At 52.1% G+C, this 20,672-nt stretch overlaps 2 protein-coding genes and 1 long non-coding RNA gene across 16 annotated transcripts in view; 2 read left to right on the top strand and 1 right to left on the bottom strand.

Annotated features, from left to right (window-relative positions):
- NUMB (NUMB endocytic adaptor protein) overlaps positions 1–6,666 on the top strand; it is a 157,450-nt gene extending 150,784 nt beyond the window's left edge. For 7 of the 9 annotated variants that reach the window (XM_032482323.1, XM_032482320.1, XM_032482317.1 and 4 more), the window contains 3 exons: positions 1,111–1,260; positions 3,522–3,668; positions 4,595–6,666. In XM_032482323.1, coding sequence (XP_032338214.1) covers positions 1,111–1,260; positions 3,522–3,668; positions 4,595–5,310 — 1,013 coding nt within the window. In that variant the 3' untranslated portion in view covers positions 5,311–6,666. The remainder of the gene's footprint in view (positions 1–1,110; positions 1,261–3,521; positions 3,669–4,594) is intronic. The other 2 variants (XM_032482325.1, XM_032482322.1) reach the window with 1 other exon arrangement.
- The window catches only part of PAPLN (papilin, proteoglycan like sulfated glycoprotein), a 32,921-nt gene continuing 18,783 nt past the window's right edge, over positions 6,535–20,672 (bottom strand). For all 6 annotated transcript variants that reach the window (XM_032482315.1, XM_032482314.1, XM_032482313.1 and 3 more), the window contains 13 exons: positions 19,996–20,076; positions 19,574–19,829; positions 18,437–18,557; positions 17,977–18,100; positions 16,511–16,988; positions 15,593–15,730; positions 15,322–15,446; positions 14,878–15,031; positions 14,537–14,674; positions 13,700–13,827; positions 13,510–13,618; positions 11,099–11,265; positions 6,535–8,796 (listed from right to left, as the gene is read on the bottom strand). In XM_032482315.1, the coding sequence (XP_032338206.1) occupies positions 8,621–8,796; positions 11,099–11,265; positions 13,510–13,618; positions 13,700–13,827; positions 14,537–14,674; positions 14,878–15,031; positions 15,322–15,446; positions 15,593–15,730; positions 16,511–16,988; positions 17,977–18,100; positions 18,437–18,557; positions 19,574–19,829; positions 19,996–20,076 (2,195 nt within the window). In that variant the 3' untranslated portion in view covers positions 6,535–8,620. The remainder of the gene's footprint in view (positions 8,797–11,098; positions 11,266–13,509; positions 13,619–13,699; positions 13,828–14,536; positions 14,675–14,877; positions 15,032–15,321; positions 15,447–15,592; positions 15,731–16,510; positions 16,989–17,976; positions 18,101–18,436; positions 18,558–19,573; positions 19,830–19,995; positions 20,077–20,672) is intronic.
- LOC116664342 lies at positions 8,681–10,282 on the top strand. The gene is made up of 3 exons (XR_004320822.1): positions 8,681–8,819; positions 9,018–9,656; positions 9,742–10,282. It is a non-coding gene; the product is annotated as an uncharacterized LOC116664342 (long non-coding RNA).

Raw genomic sequence — 20,672 nt, 5'->3', positions numbered from 1 at the left:
CTAGCCAGGGCTTTTATTAGGCTCTATTTTACTTCACTCTGAGATGTGTTGAACCAGTGCTATAACAGAATATGAGGAAGCTGTGTCTCAGTAGGGCACTCCTACTGATGATGGTACAAAAAGTACAGAGAGTTAAGTTTGTTGATGGATAAAACTAGGCCTAAAGAACAGTTGGACTAGATTTCATTCCTGTAAAAACTGAAACTATGGCTGCTTCAAGTACCTTGTTTTCTGTCTCCCTCTGGAGCAGATGGGAAACAAAAACTATTACTCTCTTTTCACAGTTGAGCAAACAGAGGTTCAGCACATATAATTAGCTTCCTCCATGATACAGAAGTATCCCGGGGTCAATATTAAGAACAGAGCCTCTGGAGTTCTGGACCTCGATTCACTTTTTCATGTTATCTCAGTCCATGTACTTGGTACTTTGGAGAAAAATCAGAGTGATGACATTGTCATAGTTTATTATAGGGAAAAGGACTGAGCATCCACTGGTGCCCCTGACTCTAACTTATTTTATTGGGGAGAGGGTATAGCTCAGTAGTAGAGCATGTGCTTGGTGTACGCGAGGTCCTGGGTTCAGTCCCCAGTACCTCCATTAAAATAAATAAATAAATAAACCTAATTAACCACCCCCCGCCCCTCCCCCCAATTTTTTTAACTCATTTTCTGACAAGAGTCACCAAAAGGCTTCAACTTTAACTTAGACCACAGCCTTGGAAACTGGTTGGAGGACAAACAGGTTGCAGATGTCTTCCAGAAAGATCTTGCTAACTTGGCACAGAGATCTTGAACATCCTAGCACAAAAAGAAAACAGGTTCTGAACAGTGTCACACAGGAGAGGAAAAGAAACCTGGGGATTTCCAAGGGAGGAAGATAGACTTAGTACATGAATTGTTAATCATTTTATATTTTCTTGTGAAAGTCAATGGATAATAGTCACTAAGGTTTTTGAAGCTGCTTTTATAGCCCCACAGCCCCACCTGACAATTGAGACTTTTCTTTCTACAAATAAAAGATGCAGTATAAAATGCCACCTTGCATCATACTGCTCTGTTTGAGGATCGTTCAGTTTTTCTCTCTGGACCTATCTTCCGTTTGTCTTGCAGTGCCGGAGGTGGAAGGGGAGGCGGAGAGCATCAGCTCCCTGTGCTCACAGATCACCAGTGCCTTCAGCACACCCTCTGAGGACCCCTTTTCATCCGCCCCAATGACCAAACCAGTGACAGTGGTGGCACCACAGTCTCCTGCCTTTCAAGGTTGGTGCCCGTTTAGCCTGCTCAGCTGTTCTCTTTGAAACTAGTACTTCTATGACACTGCTCACTAACTGTAAGTTGGCATCCTGAGTTTCCCAAGAGCTGGTCAGACCCACTAATTTCCCTGTTTGGTATTATCTCAGATTCATTAATTTCCCTTTCCAACAGTGTCTTTGTGCTCAGTTCCCCTTCCTGTTTCCTGAGATGTGTGCATTTGTCATTTTGCACGTACCTCCCCATCTTTCATCCCATTCTATTCAGGAGCTTCTCTAGTCCCAACCCACTGCTTTACTTGCTACTTAACTGTTAAGAGTCAAGTATCCAACCAGTTCTCCAGAAACAAACAGTCATGAGAATTGGTTCTAGCAGTATGCTTTCTTTAGCACAGTGGTTCTCAACCTGGGATGATTTTGCCCCTTGGGGAAAATTCGGCTTTCATTGTCTGGAGACATTTTGGGGTTTTGCAGTTCGGTAGGGGGTGGTTACTCCTGACATCTGGGTGGAGGCCAGGGATGCCACTAAACATCTTTCAGTGTACACAGTAGCCACCCTCACAACAAAGAACTCTGGCCCAAAATATCAGTGGTGCCAAGATTGAGAAGCCCTGTACTCACTCAAGTCTCTACCCTGTCACAAGAGGCTCATAAAAAAAAAGGCACTTCTATTGGCCCTTTGACTCATTTCATCTTCTATTACAAGTGTCCTAGAATTAGCCTTTGTGGCATTGAAGAGTTACTAAAAGTTGTTGTTTTCAGAGGTACTGAATTAATGGTTGGTATTGGCTCAAAGGTCAGCAAAGAGTCTATATAACTTAAATTATAGACTTTTAGAATTTGAGCTCCTGTAATTGCTATTTCTTCATTTCTTTCTAGAAAGAGCTCAGAAAAAGTTTTGCTGTGGAGACAGAACCCTGCTCCTATTGGAGGAAGCTACAAAATGCTTTTCCTCCAGGAGGGAGTCTCTTTTAAAAAAAAAAATCCTTAATAATCATGTGCACCAAGTGGCTTTTCATTTTATCTAACAAGTATTTATAATACCAATAGTCATAGGCACAATTTATTGGGCACTTAGCACCGTGTCTGCCCACATACACCACGGTAAAGAGTCATGCATCTTCTCATCTCATTTAATCCCCACAACAACCCTTTGAGGTAGGCATCACAGATGAGGAAAATGAAAAATGGGGCTCAGAGAGGTTAAGTAAATTGTCCAAATTGCACAGCCAGGATTTAAACCTTTCTAAATGTAGTTCCTGTTATACTCTACTGACTCGGTGCCTATTTACAGGGAAATGGGTGTACAAAACTGAGTAGGATATAGTCCTTTCCCTGCCTTTAAGGGACTCTCAGTCTGTGGGTGAGCTAGACTTTTAGACAAGCCCTGGGTGAGTAGCAGCAATGCAGTAAGCATGGTTGCCCAGCCCTAAAGATGGAATGATTATAGTATAGGGCAGGGGAAGGTGCCTGCTCACCTGCTCCATACTGAATACAGAGAGCTGAGCCTAAGGAGTAGAAACTGGTGCGATGGACGTCTGGAGTAAAGGAGCAAGAGTTAGGAGATTTTAATAAAGGGAGACAGGAAAAAGTAGTAGACACACTGAGATATTATGAACATTACTGAAGCGAAAAAAATCACTAAAAACGAGAGATGAAATTAATTCTGTAGCAAATTAGAAAATTATTAAGCAAATTAAAACATATACCAAGTTTGATTTCTCATCTGTAATATGGGGATAATACCAGCCTTACAGGGTTTTTGAGAGAGTTAAATGAGATGGCACACACTAAATTACTGTCAGCATAGTACCTAGCACGTAATAAGGAATGACTGTATTTAACTTAACCATCATTGTTATTATTGGCATAATTTCATCTTTTCGAAAAGTGGTAGGAAAAGAAGATATTTTATCTCCACCATCATGCCAAAGGCTAAGCTATATCCATAATAGTTAGCTTGTAAAACAAAGCAGCTCTGTTCAACTTCATTTGAAATTGTTTTTCTAGTCTTCATTTCCTCTCTCCTGATACGCATTTTCCTAGAAGAGTCATTTAACTGTATCACTACAGCCATTTTAATTACAATCTCTAATTCCCTCTTTGCCAAAAGGTGTATCCACTGCAGATGGCGTGGTTATCTCAGAGCCAGCTTCTCTGTCTTATCTGTCCTACCAGTATTGCACAATGGCCTGACTGACCCAGCTCCAAGGGATCGCCCGTACACCCTGCATGAATTAACCCCGTTGATGTTGTCTGCTCCCATTGTAGCTAATGGCACTGACTCAGCCTTCCATGTGCTTGCTGCTAAGCCAGCCCATACTGCTCTAGCACCCGTAGCAATGCCTGTGCGTGAAACCAACCCTTGGGCCTATACCCCTGATGGTGCTAACAAGGGAATTGCAGCCACACGTTCGGGTAAGGTGGCCACAGAAGGTGGTGAGGATTCTGGGATCAGATAAGTGACCCTGGTTTGAAAATCAGCCATTTACCTGAGTGGGAACCAGGGAGGAGTCCTTCTAGGAAAAGTATGTTCCCTGTTGGAAATAAACCTTGTTCCAATAAACCTCACTGGAAATAAACCTTAAAACAGGATGATGAAGGAGAGGAACTAAAGAGGTGAGACTGATAGTTCTTAGGTCTGCAGAACCAACCATAGAGCATTCATACCATGCAAACTCCTGGGTCCTCCCTCGAGAGTATCACTGGATTTGGATCCGTGGACATGCCTGTAGGAAAAGAGGACCCTGCCTCCTACAGTGGCAGGGCTACAAAAAAGAAAAAGTCGTATTTGCCTTTCTGTACTTTCTAGTTCTTTTAATAATGAACATTTATTAACAAAAAATGTTTCTAAGTAGCAATAAAGGCAGTTCACCAGAAAGACATACATCTGTCTGGAAACCATGCAGGGGCCACAAGGTACAGCACCAAGTCACTGGTTATTTTCTTTTCATTCTGTTAGCGCAGAAGGTGAACCCCTTGGGCCATTTAGAGTAAGTGCAAGCTGGTTTCTGGACCATGGATGAGCCGCAGCAATGGGGGTGCGGGGCGTGGTTTCTGACGCCAGCCGGTCACCTTGGTATGATGAGGTTGAGCATATCTAGACAGCTCCTCAGCGTGGCTGAGATGTGCCACATGGTCTCACGGGTTCTCCCTGTCCTCCCCCTGATCTCAGCTACGACTAGAGTAGGGACGAGAGACATTCCTCCCACCTCCCAAAGCCACAGCATATCCCAGTGGGGGCTCATTCCACGTTAGGATCATTCGAATAACCAAGGCTATCAAGTGAAGAAAGAAGCCACTAAAGACTCTGATTCTTTTTTCTCTCTTCCTCTTGTTTCTAGGGACCGAGTGGGGTCAATCTTCTGGTGCTGTCTCTCCAGGTCTCTTCCAGGCTGGTCACAGACGCACTCCCTCTGAGGCCGACCGCTGGTTGGAAGAGGTGTCCAAGAGTGTCCGGGCTCAGCAGCCCCAGGCCTCACCTGCTCCGCTGCAGCCAGTTCTTCAGCCTCCTCCACCCACTGCCATCTCCCAGCCGGCACCACCTTTCCAAGGAAATGCATTCCTCCCCTCTCAGCCCGTGCCAGTGGGTGTGGTCCCACCCCTGCAGCCAGCCTTTGTCCCTGCCCAGTCCTATCCTGTGGCTAACGGGATGCCCTATCCAGCCCCTAATGTGCCTGTGGTGGGCATCACTCCCTCCCAGATGGTCGCCAACGTGTTTGGCACTGCAGGCCACCCACAGGCTGTCCAGCCTCATCCATCTCCCGGCCTGGTCAAGCAGCAGACATTCCCTCAGTATGAGACAAGCAGTGCTACTGCCAGTCCCTTCTTTAAGCCTCCTGCTCAGCACCTCAACGGTTCTGCGGCTTTCAATGGCATAGATGATGGCAGGTTGGCCTCGGGAGACAGGCACACCGAGGCTCCTGCATGCAGCTGCCCGGTGGATCCTTTCGAAGCCCAGTGGGCTGCATTAGAGAGCAAGTCCAAGCAGCGTACCAACCCCTCCCCCACCAACCCCTTCTCCAGCGACTTGCAGAAGACTTTTGAAATTGAACTTTAAGCAGTCCTTATGGCTTATGTATTTTGTCTGGACTTAGGCCAGGGCGGGGGGTGGAGGTCAAAGGAGCAAAGGGTTGTGTTCCCAACCAGTACGCTTTTCACTAATCCCAAAGGTCCCAAGGAGCATGTCCAGGCATAGAGCGCTGAGAAAGGGTGATTGAAAAAGTGGAGAAAACCATTCCTAGAGAAGCGCTGTCCTGCAGTCAGACAAAAGAAGTCAAGGAAATGTTATCCCCTGTCCCCCCCCTCCTCCCTCAGCCCCTTACAAACTTCTGGCAACAGAAAGGCAGAATATCTGAACAGGAGTCTGTATTCAAAGCACATTTACTAGAGTATAAAACACAGCGGGAAGCAAAATGATCTCCCATTGTTTTTCAGGCCATTCACCTGCCTCCTCTCTCAGTGCTGGCCCATCTTACAGCTCAAGGACAGGGTGGCCTGTGCTTGGGCTGGGGATGAGGAGCAGGCCATGCTGCCAGAATTCCCAGGAGGACACCCCAGTAGCTGCCCAGCAGAGCTATATTTTAGGGGTAAAGCTGAGCTTCCATTTTAAGTAAGAATAAATATTATAAATATATATCAAAAAAAAGCCAAAATCTTTATTTTTATGCATTTAGAATATTTTAAATAGTTCTCAACATTAAAAAGTTGTATGAGTTGTAAGTAATCTTGCCAAAGGTAAAAAGGCTAGCTGTAAGAAATTGTACATAAGATTGATTTATCATTGATGCCTATTGAAGTAAAAAGAGGAGGGGCTGGAAGTTGCAGGCGGGATCCCTAGCTTACTTGGTATCATTCACTGTAAGTAGCACATTGCAACAACAATCATGCTTATGACCAACAGTCACTAGGTTGTAGTTTTAAATAAAGAGCGAGCAGTATTGTCCTGGTTTTAAACCTCTAATGAAATTCTAATGTCATTATGTTAATGGACTCAATCTAAATATGCTCTGTAGAGAATATTTTCTTTTATATATTGCTACAGTTTCCTTATGTTATTCCTTTAACACTAAGGTGACAGTGACATAATCACATCTGTAGACGGGAACGCAGGTTATTACTGTGTTGGTTTGTCATGTAGGTCTTGGGTTTTGTTTTGTCCTTAAGTTTTGTTCCCACGAGTTTCGTGGGGATGGAGAGTCTGGTTTTATTAGCGCTGTGTGTTCCTGTTCATCCCTCTCCCCGTGGTGAGCAGAACATCCCATTGCCAGCTGCAGCCACTTGACCTCTCGTAACATGAGATCGCATCTCATTTTTACTTTTGAACGTTGGCCTTACAATCAAATGTAAGTTATATATATTTGTACTGATGAGAATTTATAATCTGCTTTAACAAAAATAAATGTTCGTGGTAGAAGCTTTTGGCCATGAAGGGCTGTTCTTTCCCCTTTTCTTTATTAGCCGGTGAGTTGGGTTTTTTTTTTTGGCCGTGTTCTCTCTCCACCCACTGCTGCTGCAGCGCTCTAGTCTGATGGCTAGAGAATCTTTTACTGGGACTAGTATGTTCTTAAAATTCATATTTGTATTTATACTTTAGGCTTTGGTTGTTCCGAAGCACATCTCTCCTGTCAGATTCTTGCTGTTCAAAGTGTGGTCTGGAACAGCAGGGTGGACTTCACCTGGCAGGTGGTTAGAGGTACAGACCCTCAGCCCCACCCCAGACCTGGTCGTCAGAATCTGCGTTTGAACAAGATCCACATTCTGAGGAGTCTGGGGTGAGCAGTGACTTTTCAACTTTGGATTCACGTTAGAATCATCTGGGAGCTTTTAAAATTAATCAACGTGCCTGGCCTGTACTCCAGACCAATTAAAGCAAAACCTCAGGGGAGTAAAGCTCCAGGTGCGGTTTTTTTTTTAAAAAAAGCCCCCAGTATGGAAGAGGGTTGAAAACCACTGGTCTAGATTTTTACTCTCACCTCTAACTTCAACCCACTATTCTGTGCCTACTTCTAAGAAGAGCTAACTTCAAACTTACCTTCTGAGGTGTGTCATCAATTAGCCAAATATTACTTTAACTAGAGAATGGGGGACTGTAAGAAAGTGGCCTCTACTTTCCAACTTCTATAGCAAAACCAGCCATGGGGAATGAAAGGGGATGGAAAGAAAAGCAGACCTCTGCCCCTGGCCCATGTTTTGTGGAATGAGAGGCAGACCACGAAGTGTCACTCACCCATGATGCAGCTTGTCTCTTTCCCAGCCAGTGTGTTGGTAATAAAAGTCACCTTCTTCTGTAATGCCTGTCTTTCTGTGTCCCAGAATCTCCTGTTACTAGGCCCAGCCAGTCCTCTGGAGGGTTTCTAGAAGGTCAGAATGGAAAGGAACTCGGAAGCTCACTGAAACCAGGCCTCTTGTTTTAGCAGCAAGGAAGGAAGAGGCTCTGAGAGATGGAGAATGACTACTTCCAACTCAAACCATTTCTGAATCCACTTCCCTCTTACCACATTGCCCTCCCCTCCATTCGTTCCCTCCCCCCAAGCCCCTGCTGGTGCTGCTTTTAATAATCTGGTTTTTATCTGGCAGCAAATACTTTGCTTCACAGATTCCTGCTTGAGGCAGAGCGGCTCCTCCTCGCTGGCCACTGCGCAGAGCAGGCCCATCAGTCAGCTCCATGCAGGTGGGAGGCAGTCCTCAGGAGGAGGGCGCCACCTCCCGCTGAAAGGAGGGAGCGTTTCTAGTTCTTTCATGCTCGGATACCGACGCATCCCATATCCCTTTACTGAGCCTTATATTACATTCCACTTTGCTGAGAGCTGTCACGAACGTCACGTTGTTAATTGCACACACAGATGGTGTTTGAAGCTGGTTGCTAGACTGCCTGGAAGGGTGAGAGAGACTCGAATAATGGGCCATTGTTTGGACCCCAGGTGAGATCTAGTTCGAGCAAAAAATGCTTCCCTGACACAAAAGGAGTTAGTGTTCCTGTTAGAGATGGGTATAAACTCTGAAATCATTACACACCTCCCCACCCGGCTTTAAGTGAAGTGAGAACCCTAGTAACATGCTTTAAAACAGTGAACGGATCTTGTATAACAAATTATAAAGGGAAGTTGTAAAGTAAAGGGTGTCCTTATTCAAATAGGTCCTTGACAACTCCGCAGCCACCTGTGGTTCTGTCAGAGATGCAAACACAGCTGGGACCACAGAGAGGCAGGTGCTGACCGCTGCTGAGGCTGAATAGCTGGGGCAGCTTTGCACAGACCAGTGTCTCCAGAGGATAACTCTCTTTGCCAGCCAGGGAGGGGAGACCGAGAGCCTGTCTTTCCTTCTCCCCAGCTCTGTGAGTGTTTCCGAACTGGGGCTGGAGCTCGCCTTCATCCTTGCTGCCAGATGGGCTGAGCGTGAGGCTGGACCCGGGAACAGCTGGCACAGCAGAAGCTGGAGTAGTACTCGTTGCCGCAGAGCTGGGCCTGCAGGATCAGGTCACAGTTGGCCAGCTCCGGCTGGTCGATGCACTCCCTGCTGGGGTCCCTCGGCTGGGCGGCCCGCGCTGCAAGGTGACCGGGGAGAGAGGTAAGAAAGCTCTGAGTATGCTGAAAACTCTCACCTGCCACTTCATTTCGTTTTCCTAAAAGGAAAGCAGCACTTGACGTACCAGATTCCCCAAAGAGTGCAGTTGCCCTGTAACCCTTTAACTGCAGGAGGGGTCGCGTTCCAGCCTCCTCCCCCCTCACGTCAGCAAGCAGCGGTCCTCCCATGATTCTTTTGCAGCTCCCGCCCAGCGCACAGTGCATCGCAGACCCCAGCGGTGACTGACTGGGCGATTAAACGTCTCTGGAAGTTAACTCCCTACCCTGACTGTTGAGGCCTGAAGAGCTGAACGACAGCAGCCGCGGCCTCTGGATCGGGAAGCGAGGGTAGGATCAGCCCTGAGCACAACTCTGAGTCGGCCAGAGCTGCCTGTCGTCTCACTCACGGCTGGTTTCCGCCAGCCTCAAAAGTTTTGTGCCTTCAATAGCCCCAACTTGTCTCAGTCACTTAGTTCCCCATCCTTCCAATTTTTCCACTTCCCTCAGCAAAGCAGTACCAGGCAAGAGGACAGGAGGACAGGCTGGGACTGTGGTGCTAATGCTATGTTGAAGACAAAGCGCTGGCTGCCTCCCCCTGTGAATTGACTCAGAGCTTCTTTATCTTATAAATCCCCACCTGCTGCTTTGTCCCAGCACTGAAGTGGCCTGTCTAGTTAACCTCCCTTTTCTTTCAGAAAGGGGCGCTTATAACTCGGCTTGGGCCTGAGCAGCACCTCCCTAAAGTCAGACCTCATGGGGCTGGAGAAGGCCTACTCCTTCCCCTCGCCCCTGCTTCCTCCCAAAACACAACGAAGAGACCATACCAACCAGTATAATCAGAGTAAGAACTACCCACATTTACATAAAGAGCAAGCCATTTCTGCTTATTTTTAAAAATTGTAACTTTGGTGTCCACTTTATCTCAGCCCCTGCAGCCCCTGGGCCCATCGTGGCGGGAGAGGCAGGTGCTGGGCAGGGGGAAGCACGCCCGCCCTGAGCCTGCGCCCGGTACCAGCCCGGCTCTCCCACTTCCGGCTGAGGGACTCTGGGCAAGTCATCACCTAAGCTCCCTGTGCCTCCGGTTCCTCATCTGAAATGAGGATAATAACAGCACCTGGGACGCAGTGACCATGGCTAAAATCTTAGCACCTAACTGTGTTTGGCCCAATAGCCTCATTCCCACTCATTTGAAAAAGTAAGTGATTCCCCTATGTCTTAACCCTACAATATTTTCTCACCTCAGACTTTAAGGCAAAAAGCTTGAGGGGTCCTCACAGGAGAAATATGTCCCTTACACCAGAGTGTGACTAGATCAAGCCCCCCCCCCCCATGCCAACACGGCAATTCCAACATGCTGCCAAACTATGAATAGAGCACCGGGAGGCAGCCTCAGGCAGTGAGCTGCTTACAAAACGCTTAAATGGGTGAGAGCAGTTATCTGTGACCTAATTAATAAAACAAAGGCGCCCCCCCCCCAACAAAAGCAACACTCATCCAGCAGGAGGCAGGAGAAAAGGCAAGCGTCCTGTCTAGGAAGCAGGTCACATCATGCCACTTCAGCTTGGTGACCACACGTCATCAGGAGCCCCACCAAACTTCAGCATCAACCAAGTTTCTGATTATGATTTGGCTTCCCATGTAGACATGTCTGTAGCTAATCACAAACATGCCCATCTGGGTCCTCCTAACAGCTGTGTCTCTCACATAAATCTGTGCCCTGGCTTGTCTCAAGTCTTGTAAATTTGGTTAGTGTGAAGACATGGACAAGAGATCTATTTGCTGGGCACGGTAGAAGTGAAACGTGGCCCCTGCAGTATGGTGCTTTCACCAAGGTAATGCCCCCACACACACATGTACTCAGTCACTGAGTACTGGAGCACCTGGTGATGCTGAGCACTGGGCTGGGCCCTGGAACATGCGTCCCAGTCGCTGTCTCAAGGAGCTCGAAGACTGGAAGCCTACTGTCAGTCCAACTCACCGAACAACATTTCTACCAGACTTCAACCACCAGCGCTGGACAGGTCCACCCTCAAGCTGGCCGGCATGTAACAGTGGTCATGACCATCCAGGCTGACCAGCACAGGAAGGCCCTCGCAGTGCTCTCCCAGGGCTGTTCCAGGCCCCATGGGAACTAGCTTGCCCTAACTCACGCTACCAATAGCTGGCAGAGTGAGGCAGGATTTGGACTAGAGTCCCTCGGATTGCACAGCCTGCACCCTCCACATTCTGCACCACACAGCCAGCTCTGGAGAACGAGCAGATGCCTGGGTAGGCCTTCCTTACCCGATGGGACCACCTTCACCTCAGTGACGCGGCTGACTGCCTGGCTTCCACGGTAGGCACTGCACGTGTAGGAGCCCTCGTCCCTGGCCCGCAGGTTGTAGATCAGCAGCGTGCCGTCCGGGGACTGGTGGACACGGTGGCCATCAGCCCGCACCGGCAGCCCGTTCCTGGAGCAGAGAGAGCGCTAGGAGAGCTGTCCAGGGTCTCATCTTCAGGCCCTGGGAGGCCATGCCGGCCCTCCCAGAGCCAGGAGAAGGTAATCCAAGACCATTCCAGAGCCAACAACTCCCCTTCGTGGCCCCTCACCTTAAGGAAGAGATGGGTCTGGGTACCAAAATGATAGAACATCATCAAAGCAAAATGATTCAGAAGTGAGGTGAACTCACACCAACTGATCTCAGTGACTGTAACTTTGCCCCTTGTCCACACAGGAGTCCCACTCTCACTCTTCATCCACAAAGGCCTTTTATGCAGTGGTGAAGCGCCAGGCCCTGCGCTGAATGAAGGACGTGAGCGCCCCCTGCCTCCAGGGAGGTGTGGGGAGGTTGACAGCTGGCCAAGGCCTGACCTGAGGGTCAGCTGGGTGATGGGGAGGACAGCGGGGCTCAGGCACTTGAAGGAAGGCCACAGCCCGAGCAAGGACAGTGGGCTGGATCCTGGGTTAACAGAGGGGTTCGAGCTAAGCAGGACTGACCATGGTATTTGCACTTCAAAAGGATCATTGACTGCAGTGCAGGGAGGGGGACAAGTCTGAAAGCGGAGACCAGGTGAGTGGCTGCTGCAGAAGTGCACCCAGGTGGGTAACAGCAGTAAAATAAAGGGACTCAGGGGAGGGTCAGAGGTGGGAGGTGGGGGAGAAGAAATCACGGGGAACGGGTTTCTAGCCTGGGTCACTGGGCAATGGTGGTGCCCCCACACTAGGGAAATCCAGGGCAGGGATGAGGGGTGAATGGGGAGGTTATTTTCTACCACTTTGCATTTTGGGTACCTGTGAGATACCAAGAGGTGTCAGATTTGAGGTGTGGACCCAGGCAGTGTCTCAGCACTGATGGTCCTGGAAACTGCATGTCTACTAGGCTGCCCAAGGTGAAGTTAGAGGCACACTGAGGACCAAGGACAGGCCTTGAGGTATACCAGCCTCTCAGGGACGGGACGAGATGAGCTGGCCAGGAAAACAGAAGCAGCAGCCAGAGAAGCAGGAAGGAGACTGCAGGTCGTGTGGGATGAGTGTGTCCAAGGACTCAGGAACAGGGAGCTAGTTGGTGGCCCTGGCCAGCATGGTGTCCCTGGGGCGGGGGTGGATGTGAGGCCCCAGGCCAAGGGCTAAGCCTCTAGTAGGAAGGTGAGCAGGTGGAAACAACCAATATGAACAACCATGCTGTGAAGGGGACACGCAGTACACGGCCCGGCTCTGCAGAGAAAGACCAGGTCAGAGGAGGGTGTTTTCATGTTTGTTTTGTTTGGAAGAGCGGTATCCTGAGCCTTTACTGCTTGGAAGAGGCAGGCCTGATAGGACAGTCAGAGCCATGGCCTGATCAGGGTGGGTGGGCTGGGACACCCGCTGAGGAGCCCAGGGAGGCCCCACACAGAGGCAGCCGACCCTGCCACCCCATCACCGCTCTTTCCAGCAGGCAGGCCAGTCTCCATCCTGAGCATATCTCTCCAGCACTCACCCTTGAGGCTTGACCAAGGACCTCCTTCCCCTCCTCAGCTTCAAGGCCGCCCCTTCATTGATTCTCCCAGACAGGAGCAGCCTCACCTCTCTGTACACAGACGCCCTAAGGGCAGACCTCTGGAGCCTAGACAGACACTGGGCCATCTCCTGCCTGGGGGATTCTGGGAGGCTCAGATCACCCCAGGACCCCAGAGCCTAGCCTAATCCTGACACGTTGCAAGGAGGAAGGGGACGAAAAAACGTTTGCTGCATAAATAAAAGACCAGCAGGTTTGGGGTAAAAGACCACCAAAGTCCCCAAAGCTGAGTGTTGCCCAGTGGTTCTCAAACCCAGCAGAGATTTTTGTCACCCAGGGGACATTTGGCAACATCTGAAGACATTTTTTAATTGCTATGACTTGGAAGGGGGTGCTACTGGCACCTGGTGGGTAGATGGCCTGGATGCTGCTACACATTCTGTAATGCACCTCAACAACCCAAACATCAGTAGCGCCGAGGGAGGGAAACCCTGGTGTAGCCCAACCAACAGAAAAGAGAGCAGTCCTCTGGGGCCTCACTGTGCAGGGATGAGGGTGCTGCCACCCTCCACAGAACCAGGCCTGGAGGTAGGAGTAGAAGGATGGGGGGGTGCGGTGGTGACAGCAGCATCCTGCAGAAAGGTGGACCACCTCTATTCGGGCTGTACAACCTCAGGTGTGAGGGTCTGCGAGCCAGGGCCGCCTAGAACAGAGCCTCACCTGGACCATCTGATGTTCACACTTTCTCCTGTGACCACACACAGCAGCCTGGCCGTGTCACCTTCTGGCACCGTCATAGTAGAGGGCAGCCCTGTGATTGTCAGCTCCCCTGCGCCCAAGGAGGAGGCACGGTCAGCCACTACACCAATCCTGCCCCACCTGACCCTTCCACTCGGGACTGACACCTTACCCAGAACCCTGAGCTGGACCCAATGCTCATCTCGGTCCTGCCCGTTGAAAGCAACACAAGTGTAGAAGCCGCCATCTTCCACAGCCACGCGGCTGATGACCAGAGAGCCATCAGGCTGCAGCTGGTGTCTAGGAGCCAAGCACAGTCAGGTGGCACCATCCCCAGATACCCAGCAAGGGGCGGTGGGGGAGGGGGCAAGGTCTTCCCCTCCTTGGTGAGAGGACCCTGCTGGCCGGTGGGGTCTGACCAAGGGCCAGTCAGCCTTAGGCCTGAAGGTCCCCCAGCCGCTGGCACTCTCGTTTACTTAAAGATGCCTGATTTTAAGCCGGGCAATGAACAAATCATTTCGAATTTTCTGATACAAAATAATTCTGGTCTGGGGTTTTTGCTATAAGTGTTAGTAGGCTCAAATCCTGGTTCTGCCGCTTAGGAGCTGTGTGGTGTTGAACTGTGTGTCAAATGGGAATAAAACAGCAACGTGGCTCGTCTGCAGATCGGACAGAGGAGAGCAAGCCTGACCCTCAGCATGGGCTCAATAAATGTTAGCTTTGATGATTACAGCCAGAAGTGTGTCCACCTCCATTTCTTCCCTCAGCCATCACCTCTGCTAGCTTGTCTCCTACCGCTGTCCATTACCCACACTCTGGAAAGGCCCAGACACCCAAATACGGTCTGCCCAAGGAGCCCTACGCCCAGCAGCCCCAGCTCTCGAGAGGCCCTGGAGTCATGCTCAGCACTGGCCAGAGGTGACGCCCGCAGCTCCCTGCCCCAGTGGGCTGCACAGGTGGGTGGGGGCTGGAGGCAGGACAGGAGGGAGGGGAGAGGAGCTGAACCAACCTGGGAGAAGAGAGTGGCTGCCTGTCTCTCTGCCACTCAATGGCTGGGGGTGGGAAGCCCTCAGCGCGACAGGTCAGCCGGATCCTCTGGCCTGGATGGGCGACCACCACCCTAGGCTGGCTCTGGTCCAGACGCAGCCTGCAGAACAAGCAGCCATGAGGGGGTCCTTGTTTTCCTAGTCCTCATGTCACAGGGCCCTGAGCAGGGGCCAGAGAGCCTGGTCACAGCACACACTGGCCTGGGGACCATCCAATTTCCCCTCCTTTCACCCACTGAGACCTCCCCCAACCCTGGCCCTCAGCTGGGGAGGCCGAGGGCAGGACAGCATTGCACACTGTTACCTGGTCGTGGGCCATGGGTGCGAGGAGGAGGTGGCCCCAAGGCCCCCAGTATCCCCACCTCTGCTGGGGTCCCGAGGACTGTAGCCCTGGGCTGGGTCCCTGGTCTGAGGGAAGGGCCTTGCCTCAGCCTCAGATAGCACGGCCACATCACCCCCTGTCATGAGACCAGGAGAAGCAAGGGGTGAGCTGTGGGGAGAAGGGGACACAAGGAAGGCTGGGCCGTGAGGCCAGCAGGGGACATATGGAGAAATGAGGGCCACAAGAGGCAAGACCTCTGCCCCAGCCTAACTGGAGCATGTGGTCCCTGCCATCAGGATGCTTTGGCCCAAGGAAGCACCCTAGCCCTCCAGTGTGGGGGCACACTGGCCCAGGCCCTCCCGGTAAGCCCTCCTACCCTGCGGCCCACAAGAACCCACTGGGGTGGGGCGGGGTGGGGACAGAGACCTGTGATTCGAAGCTGGATCTTCTGAGAGTCGTGGTCTGGCCTGGTGCTGCCACAGCTGTAGGTGCCAGCATCCTCTGCCCGCAGGGGACTGATGACCAGGGAGCCATCAGGCTGCAGCTTGTGCCTAAATGAAGAAAGGAGGGCTTGAGCTCTGGGTTCCTAAGGGCAACAGTGCTCTGAGTTTCTACTGGAGGGGACCATTGCCACACACTCACCCTCCCATCCCAGGGAGGTCAGAGGCGCTGCGCTGGGGGAGCACACTGCACACACCTGTCAGAGGAGATGGGCTGTCCATCCTTCTGCCACCCGGCATGAGGGTCCAAGGAGGTGTCATCTGGGCAGAAGAGCCGCACCAACTGCCCTAGGGCTGCCTGCACCAGGGAGGGCTCCAAGCCCAATAGGGTAATCCTGGGAAGGTGGGAGGAAGGGTCTGAGTGCCAGGACCAGGGACTACCCCTTCATCAGCGTGTCCCACACTAAGCTTGGTGCCCATCCTGTCACGGGCACCTGCAGGCCAGAGGGCCTTATGGGAGGCCAAGCTCCAGAAGCCCGTGGTCTTGGGAATCCACCCTCCCCAACTCCCTACATGCCCCCAGGCTTTGCTACCTCCGCCTGCTCCTGCAACAGCACAGAGTAGGCACAGACCCCTGGGGATGGAGAGGCTGGGAGAGAAGCAACACCAGATTCAGGTGGGGGACTCAACACATACCTTTAGAACTCAATTTTGTTTTATTAATTTTGTTTTTAATCTTCCCAAATCTCTAATTAATATGATACAGTCACAAGAGTAACAACAAATGGGATCCACACTAAACTTAAGAGATTATATCACCATTTTACAGGTCAAGAAATGGAGGCTTCGAGAAGTTGGATGATTTGCCTAAGGTCATGAAGCCTGTGAGCTTTTCCAACTAGACAGACCCTGGGCTATACCGGCAAGATCTGATGGAGATCCAGGCGTCACCATCCACCGACTGCCTGACCCTGGGCAAGTCTCAGGTCTCTGAAGCCTGAGCTTCCCCATCTGTAGAATGGTGGTAACAAGGCCCTCCAGGCTGGGCTGTTTGGAACATTACAGGTTAGGGATGGAGACGAAGAGCCAGCTGACCTCAGGGTTTTGGCTCCAACAGGCTCAGCCCCTGGCCCGGGTCCCTGTCCCTCCCCCCATCTGGGGAGGAGGGGCCTCACCTGTAGGAGGAGCTGTGGGAGGATGGTGCCGGTAGGCCTGCGTCTCTGCTCAGTCCAGGGGCACTGGGCCCAAGCTCCTGGCCCCGGGGCTGTTCTCCAAAAGCCTGTCTGCGGTCCACTGCCCCTGGCCCAGGCTCTTGGTCGTGCCACCAGAGGCCACCAGAAGGCAAGGGCTTTCTCTGGACCATGGGCCCCGTCCCATGTCGGCTGGCCTCCTGCTGGCCCCTAGGACCACTGCCGTCACCATCTGTGTGTGTGCTCTGGCCAGAGGTCCCGGGCTCAGGTCGGTGGGGCCCGTGTTGGCCCCCCCGACAGCTGTTCACACACTCCTCCTCCGAGGCAAAGTTATTGGCGTTGCCGTGGCAGCCGCCGTACCAGAAGCGGTTACACTGGCCCACGGAGGCAATGAAGTACCAGCGGGCAGCCCAGTCGGTGCAGGAGCCGTGGGCACTGGGCAGCAGGCACCGCACGGGGTATGCTGAGGGGCGGGGAGGGCGCAGGTCATCAGGCCCAGGAACGAAGCTGCAAATGCTGCCCAGCAGAGCCCTGCCGGAGAGCGCCCTCCATCCCCTCGGCCCCAGACTTAGGAGAGAGGCCCTTCCCAGTTTAAAGAGCATGTCTACACCCCCACCTGGCCCCTGACCAGCCTTGGGCTGGGACTCTAGCAGCCTCCAGAATCAGTCCTGTCCACCTGCGCCCCCAGAGCAAGAGCCCTCCAGAAGGTCAGGGCCATGAGCTCCCCTGAACGGGCTCCCTCGTGCCCCTCCCCAGCCCCCTAGCGCCCCCACAGAGCAACTTGAGGGCTAAATCTTGCGAGCTTAGCTGACAATAAGGACTCAGCCCTGAGCCCCCAGAGGCCTTTGAAGATGCCCAGCGAGGGGCCTGCCCTTGTTCCCAGGGCCCTTCACCAGCCTCTGAACCTCCTCCAGCCCCCAGCCTGCCTGTAATAACAGCCCCGCCTCTCTGCATTCAGATGTGACCACAGCTGGCTCCTGCTTAAAGCCTATCCAGGTGCCCAGCCTTCTGCAGACTCTGACCACTAGCCTGTCTGGCTTTCAACGTCCCCATGATGCTCCCTGGCAGCTCCTCCTGTGCACCCTGTGCTTTGACCTCAAAGTCCTCCCTCCAGGACTCATCCCAGGCAGGGTGGGGACACTGACCGCCCTGCCTCTGGAGGGGGCTGAGCCCAAGGGCAGCACAGGCCTTCCTTCTCCATAGACTCCTCTCTGACAAGTCTCCCCAGCTCCCATAAGCAGCCAGGCAGCCTAACTACAAACTGTTGGACACGAGAACCATCTGACACCATTCTCTGGCCTGGCACCTAGTAGGTGATCAGTAAGTATTTGTGGAAGAAACGAACAAATAACTGAGCTGGTATTGTCTTTGGCTCTGGGTGGAGTGGGGTGGGGGACACAGTGGAACAAGCGCCAACCCACCAGGAAGGACGAGCAGGGGCACCCACTCACCATAGCTGGGCTGGCCCACACAGCCTTCCCCAAGAGGGCCGGCCGCAGAGGCCACGTTGTCATAGCAACAGCCGAACCGGGAGCCCCGGCATTCACTGGGCTCATTCTGCTGGGCCTGGGGAGCCTGGGGAGGAAGCCCAGGGTTGGGAAGTTGGAAACAGATCTGGCTATAGGTTGCTGAGGAGCAGAATGGCAGGAAGAGAGAGGGACAGAACTGTGAACCCATGGTGCATAACCCCAGTTCTGGGAGGAGATGAGAGGTCAGGAGAACGTCAGATGAACCCCCCAACCCCAGCCCAGGCCTGTCACTGAAGCCCTGTGCCCTGGAGAGGGTGGCCCAGGCCAGCAGGCTCCAGAGCCCTCCTTTCTCCAAGGCCAAAGCTGCAAAGAACCTGGGTCACAGTGGCACTGAGCAGGCTTGAGGGCTGGACTTCCGCCCCTCACATGACCAGACACTTACTATGGAAGCCACCGCTCTCGACCCTGGCCTGCTCCCGGTGTTGTCACCTCCATAAGACCTTGCACAGCCAGCTTGATGGGGCCCCTCAGCCACAGACACGCCGTCAGAGCAGCACCCAAACCTAGACAGACATCACACAGCCTTCCCCTCACCACCCAGGCCTGAACCCTACCCTACCAGGGTCCCTGAGCTTCCAGCATCCCAGGATTCCAGGCCCTGAGCCTCCCTGAGCTGGGAGCTCATCTGGCGAAGACCTGAGTGGGGATATTCTGTCCCTGTATGCAAGGTGAAGCATTTTGCTTACCCCAGTCTCTGTCATGTCCACTGACCACCTAGGGGCTACCAGAAAGGGCAGCAGTAACTCAATAAGCAGAGCTGAACTCCCAGTAAATGACAGATTCTCAACTCAAAAGTCCCACGGTAAAACAGAGGAGGGGGATGTTCACCGGAGCCTGCCCAAATGCCAGGTTCCCAGGGAGTTTTTACAAAATAGCAGCAGATAGGAGATGGGGCAGAAAAGGGTGTCAGAAGAGCCCACCACTTATCTCACCTCCACCAACAGGAGTCAGGAAGGAAGGTGAAAGAAGGAACGCATCAAAGTGCTGTCTGTGTGCCAGGCACATGTGATTTGTTTCATCTTGACAGTAACCCCAGCCAGTGGCTGTCACTGTTCCCAATTCTCAGCAGAGAAAGCCAAGATCAGAGAGGTTAAGTAAGTTTCTCCAAGTCACCCAGCACATAGCTGGTAAGTGGCTGAGCTGGGAATCACCCCCAGGCTGCTGGCCCAGAAGTCTAGGCCCTTAGCACCCAGCCCCTGAGGGAGTGGGAGCCTGGTTTGGATCTGAGAGCTAGAATCATACTCCATTTGTCTTCCCAGCACTTTAGGCTACATCTCAACAGTCTGACTTCTTTAGAGACGGCAAGGGTTTTCACACCCCCTGCTTAGCACATTAGGGAGCTCAGCAAGAGGAAGCCAAGTCCTCAAATGGCACGATCAGAGCAGCTCAGAGGCCCGTTCCTGAGCTCTGCTAACCCACCCCACCCCTTTCTGAGCAGAAACACTGCCCACCCCATCATACACCCCACAACCAAGACACACCTCCCATTTTGACCTGGTGAGGAGGAAGAGGCACCCACCTGCTCTGCTGACATGAGGCCCCCAGGCAGCCTTGCCACTGTGGCCCAAGAGATGCAGTGTGGCCATCAGGGCAGCACCCATAGGGGCTGTGTCTGCAGTCACGGGGCCCTGAGCCAGACCGCAGGGTCTGCTGGTGTGAGGACTGCTGCGGAGACAGGGCTGGGCCCAGGGCTGGCAGATGGGGGCTCTGGTCTCCTCTGGGGTTACCCTGAATTGAGGGTTGCTCCTGGGGTGCCCACCACTGGTCTCTGGAATCTAGAAAGAAGAAGGGAACAAAAGACATATGATGTATCTGCCTGGCTCGTCACCCTCCACCTGTGTCTACATCACCTACCTATCTCCATCCCCCAAAACTACTTGCCCCCACTCTCCACCTCCATCTCCAGGGCCTGAGGTTGGGGGCTTCCCCTGAGCTTCTCACCTGAGGCAGGGGTCTTCCGAGGGCCCAAAGGCATCCAGGGGTTCCTGGGGCTGGTGCGCACATCCTGTGTGCTGGGGACTTCTGCAGGGAGCCGAGGCAGTCAGAGCAGAGGGAAGGAAGAGAGATGGGCCCAGACAGCGGCCACCCCCACCAATGTTTGCTCCCACCCCACTGCTCAGACAGGACCTGGAAAACCCAGGACAGCAGAAGTGACAAGAAGCAGATTTGTATTTTCGTAAACACCCTTCCCAGGTTTCAAAAGCGTCTTTAATCACATAGAAAATACTAATACTACATGTTTAGCTGAAAAGAAAAGCCAGATATAAAATTAGCATCTATGTTTGATCCCAACTATATAAAACAAACAAAAATGATACACAAATTTTTTCAACGAGATTGATGAAAAGACAAATAATCCCGTTAAAAAATGGGCAATGACCTTGAACAGACCCTTCTCCAAAGAAGATAAATAAATGGCCGACAAGCACATGAAAGGATGTTCAGTAGCATCAGTTGTGAAGGAAATGCAAATCAGAGCCACAAGGAGACACCACTTCACATGTAAACGGAAGGCTCTAACGCAAAAGGCAAGTAACAACTGTTGGCGAGGGTGCAAACAAACTGGAACCCGCAAGCTCTGCTGGTGGGAATGTAAAACAGTGCAGCCACTGTGGAAA

Source organism: Camelus ferus, chromosome 6, assembly GCF_009834535.1.
Source record: "Camelus ferus isolate YT-003-E chromosome 6, BCGSAC_Cfer_1.0, whole genome shotgun sequence".
Classification (NCBI taxonomy): Eukaryota; Metazoa; Chordata; class Mammalia; order Artiodactyla; family Camelidae; genus Camelus; species Camelus ferus.
This window is presented reverse-complemented; position numbering and strand designations above follow the sequence as displayed.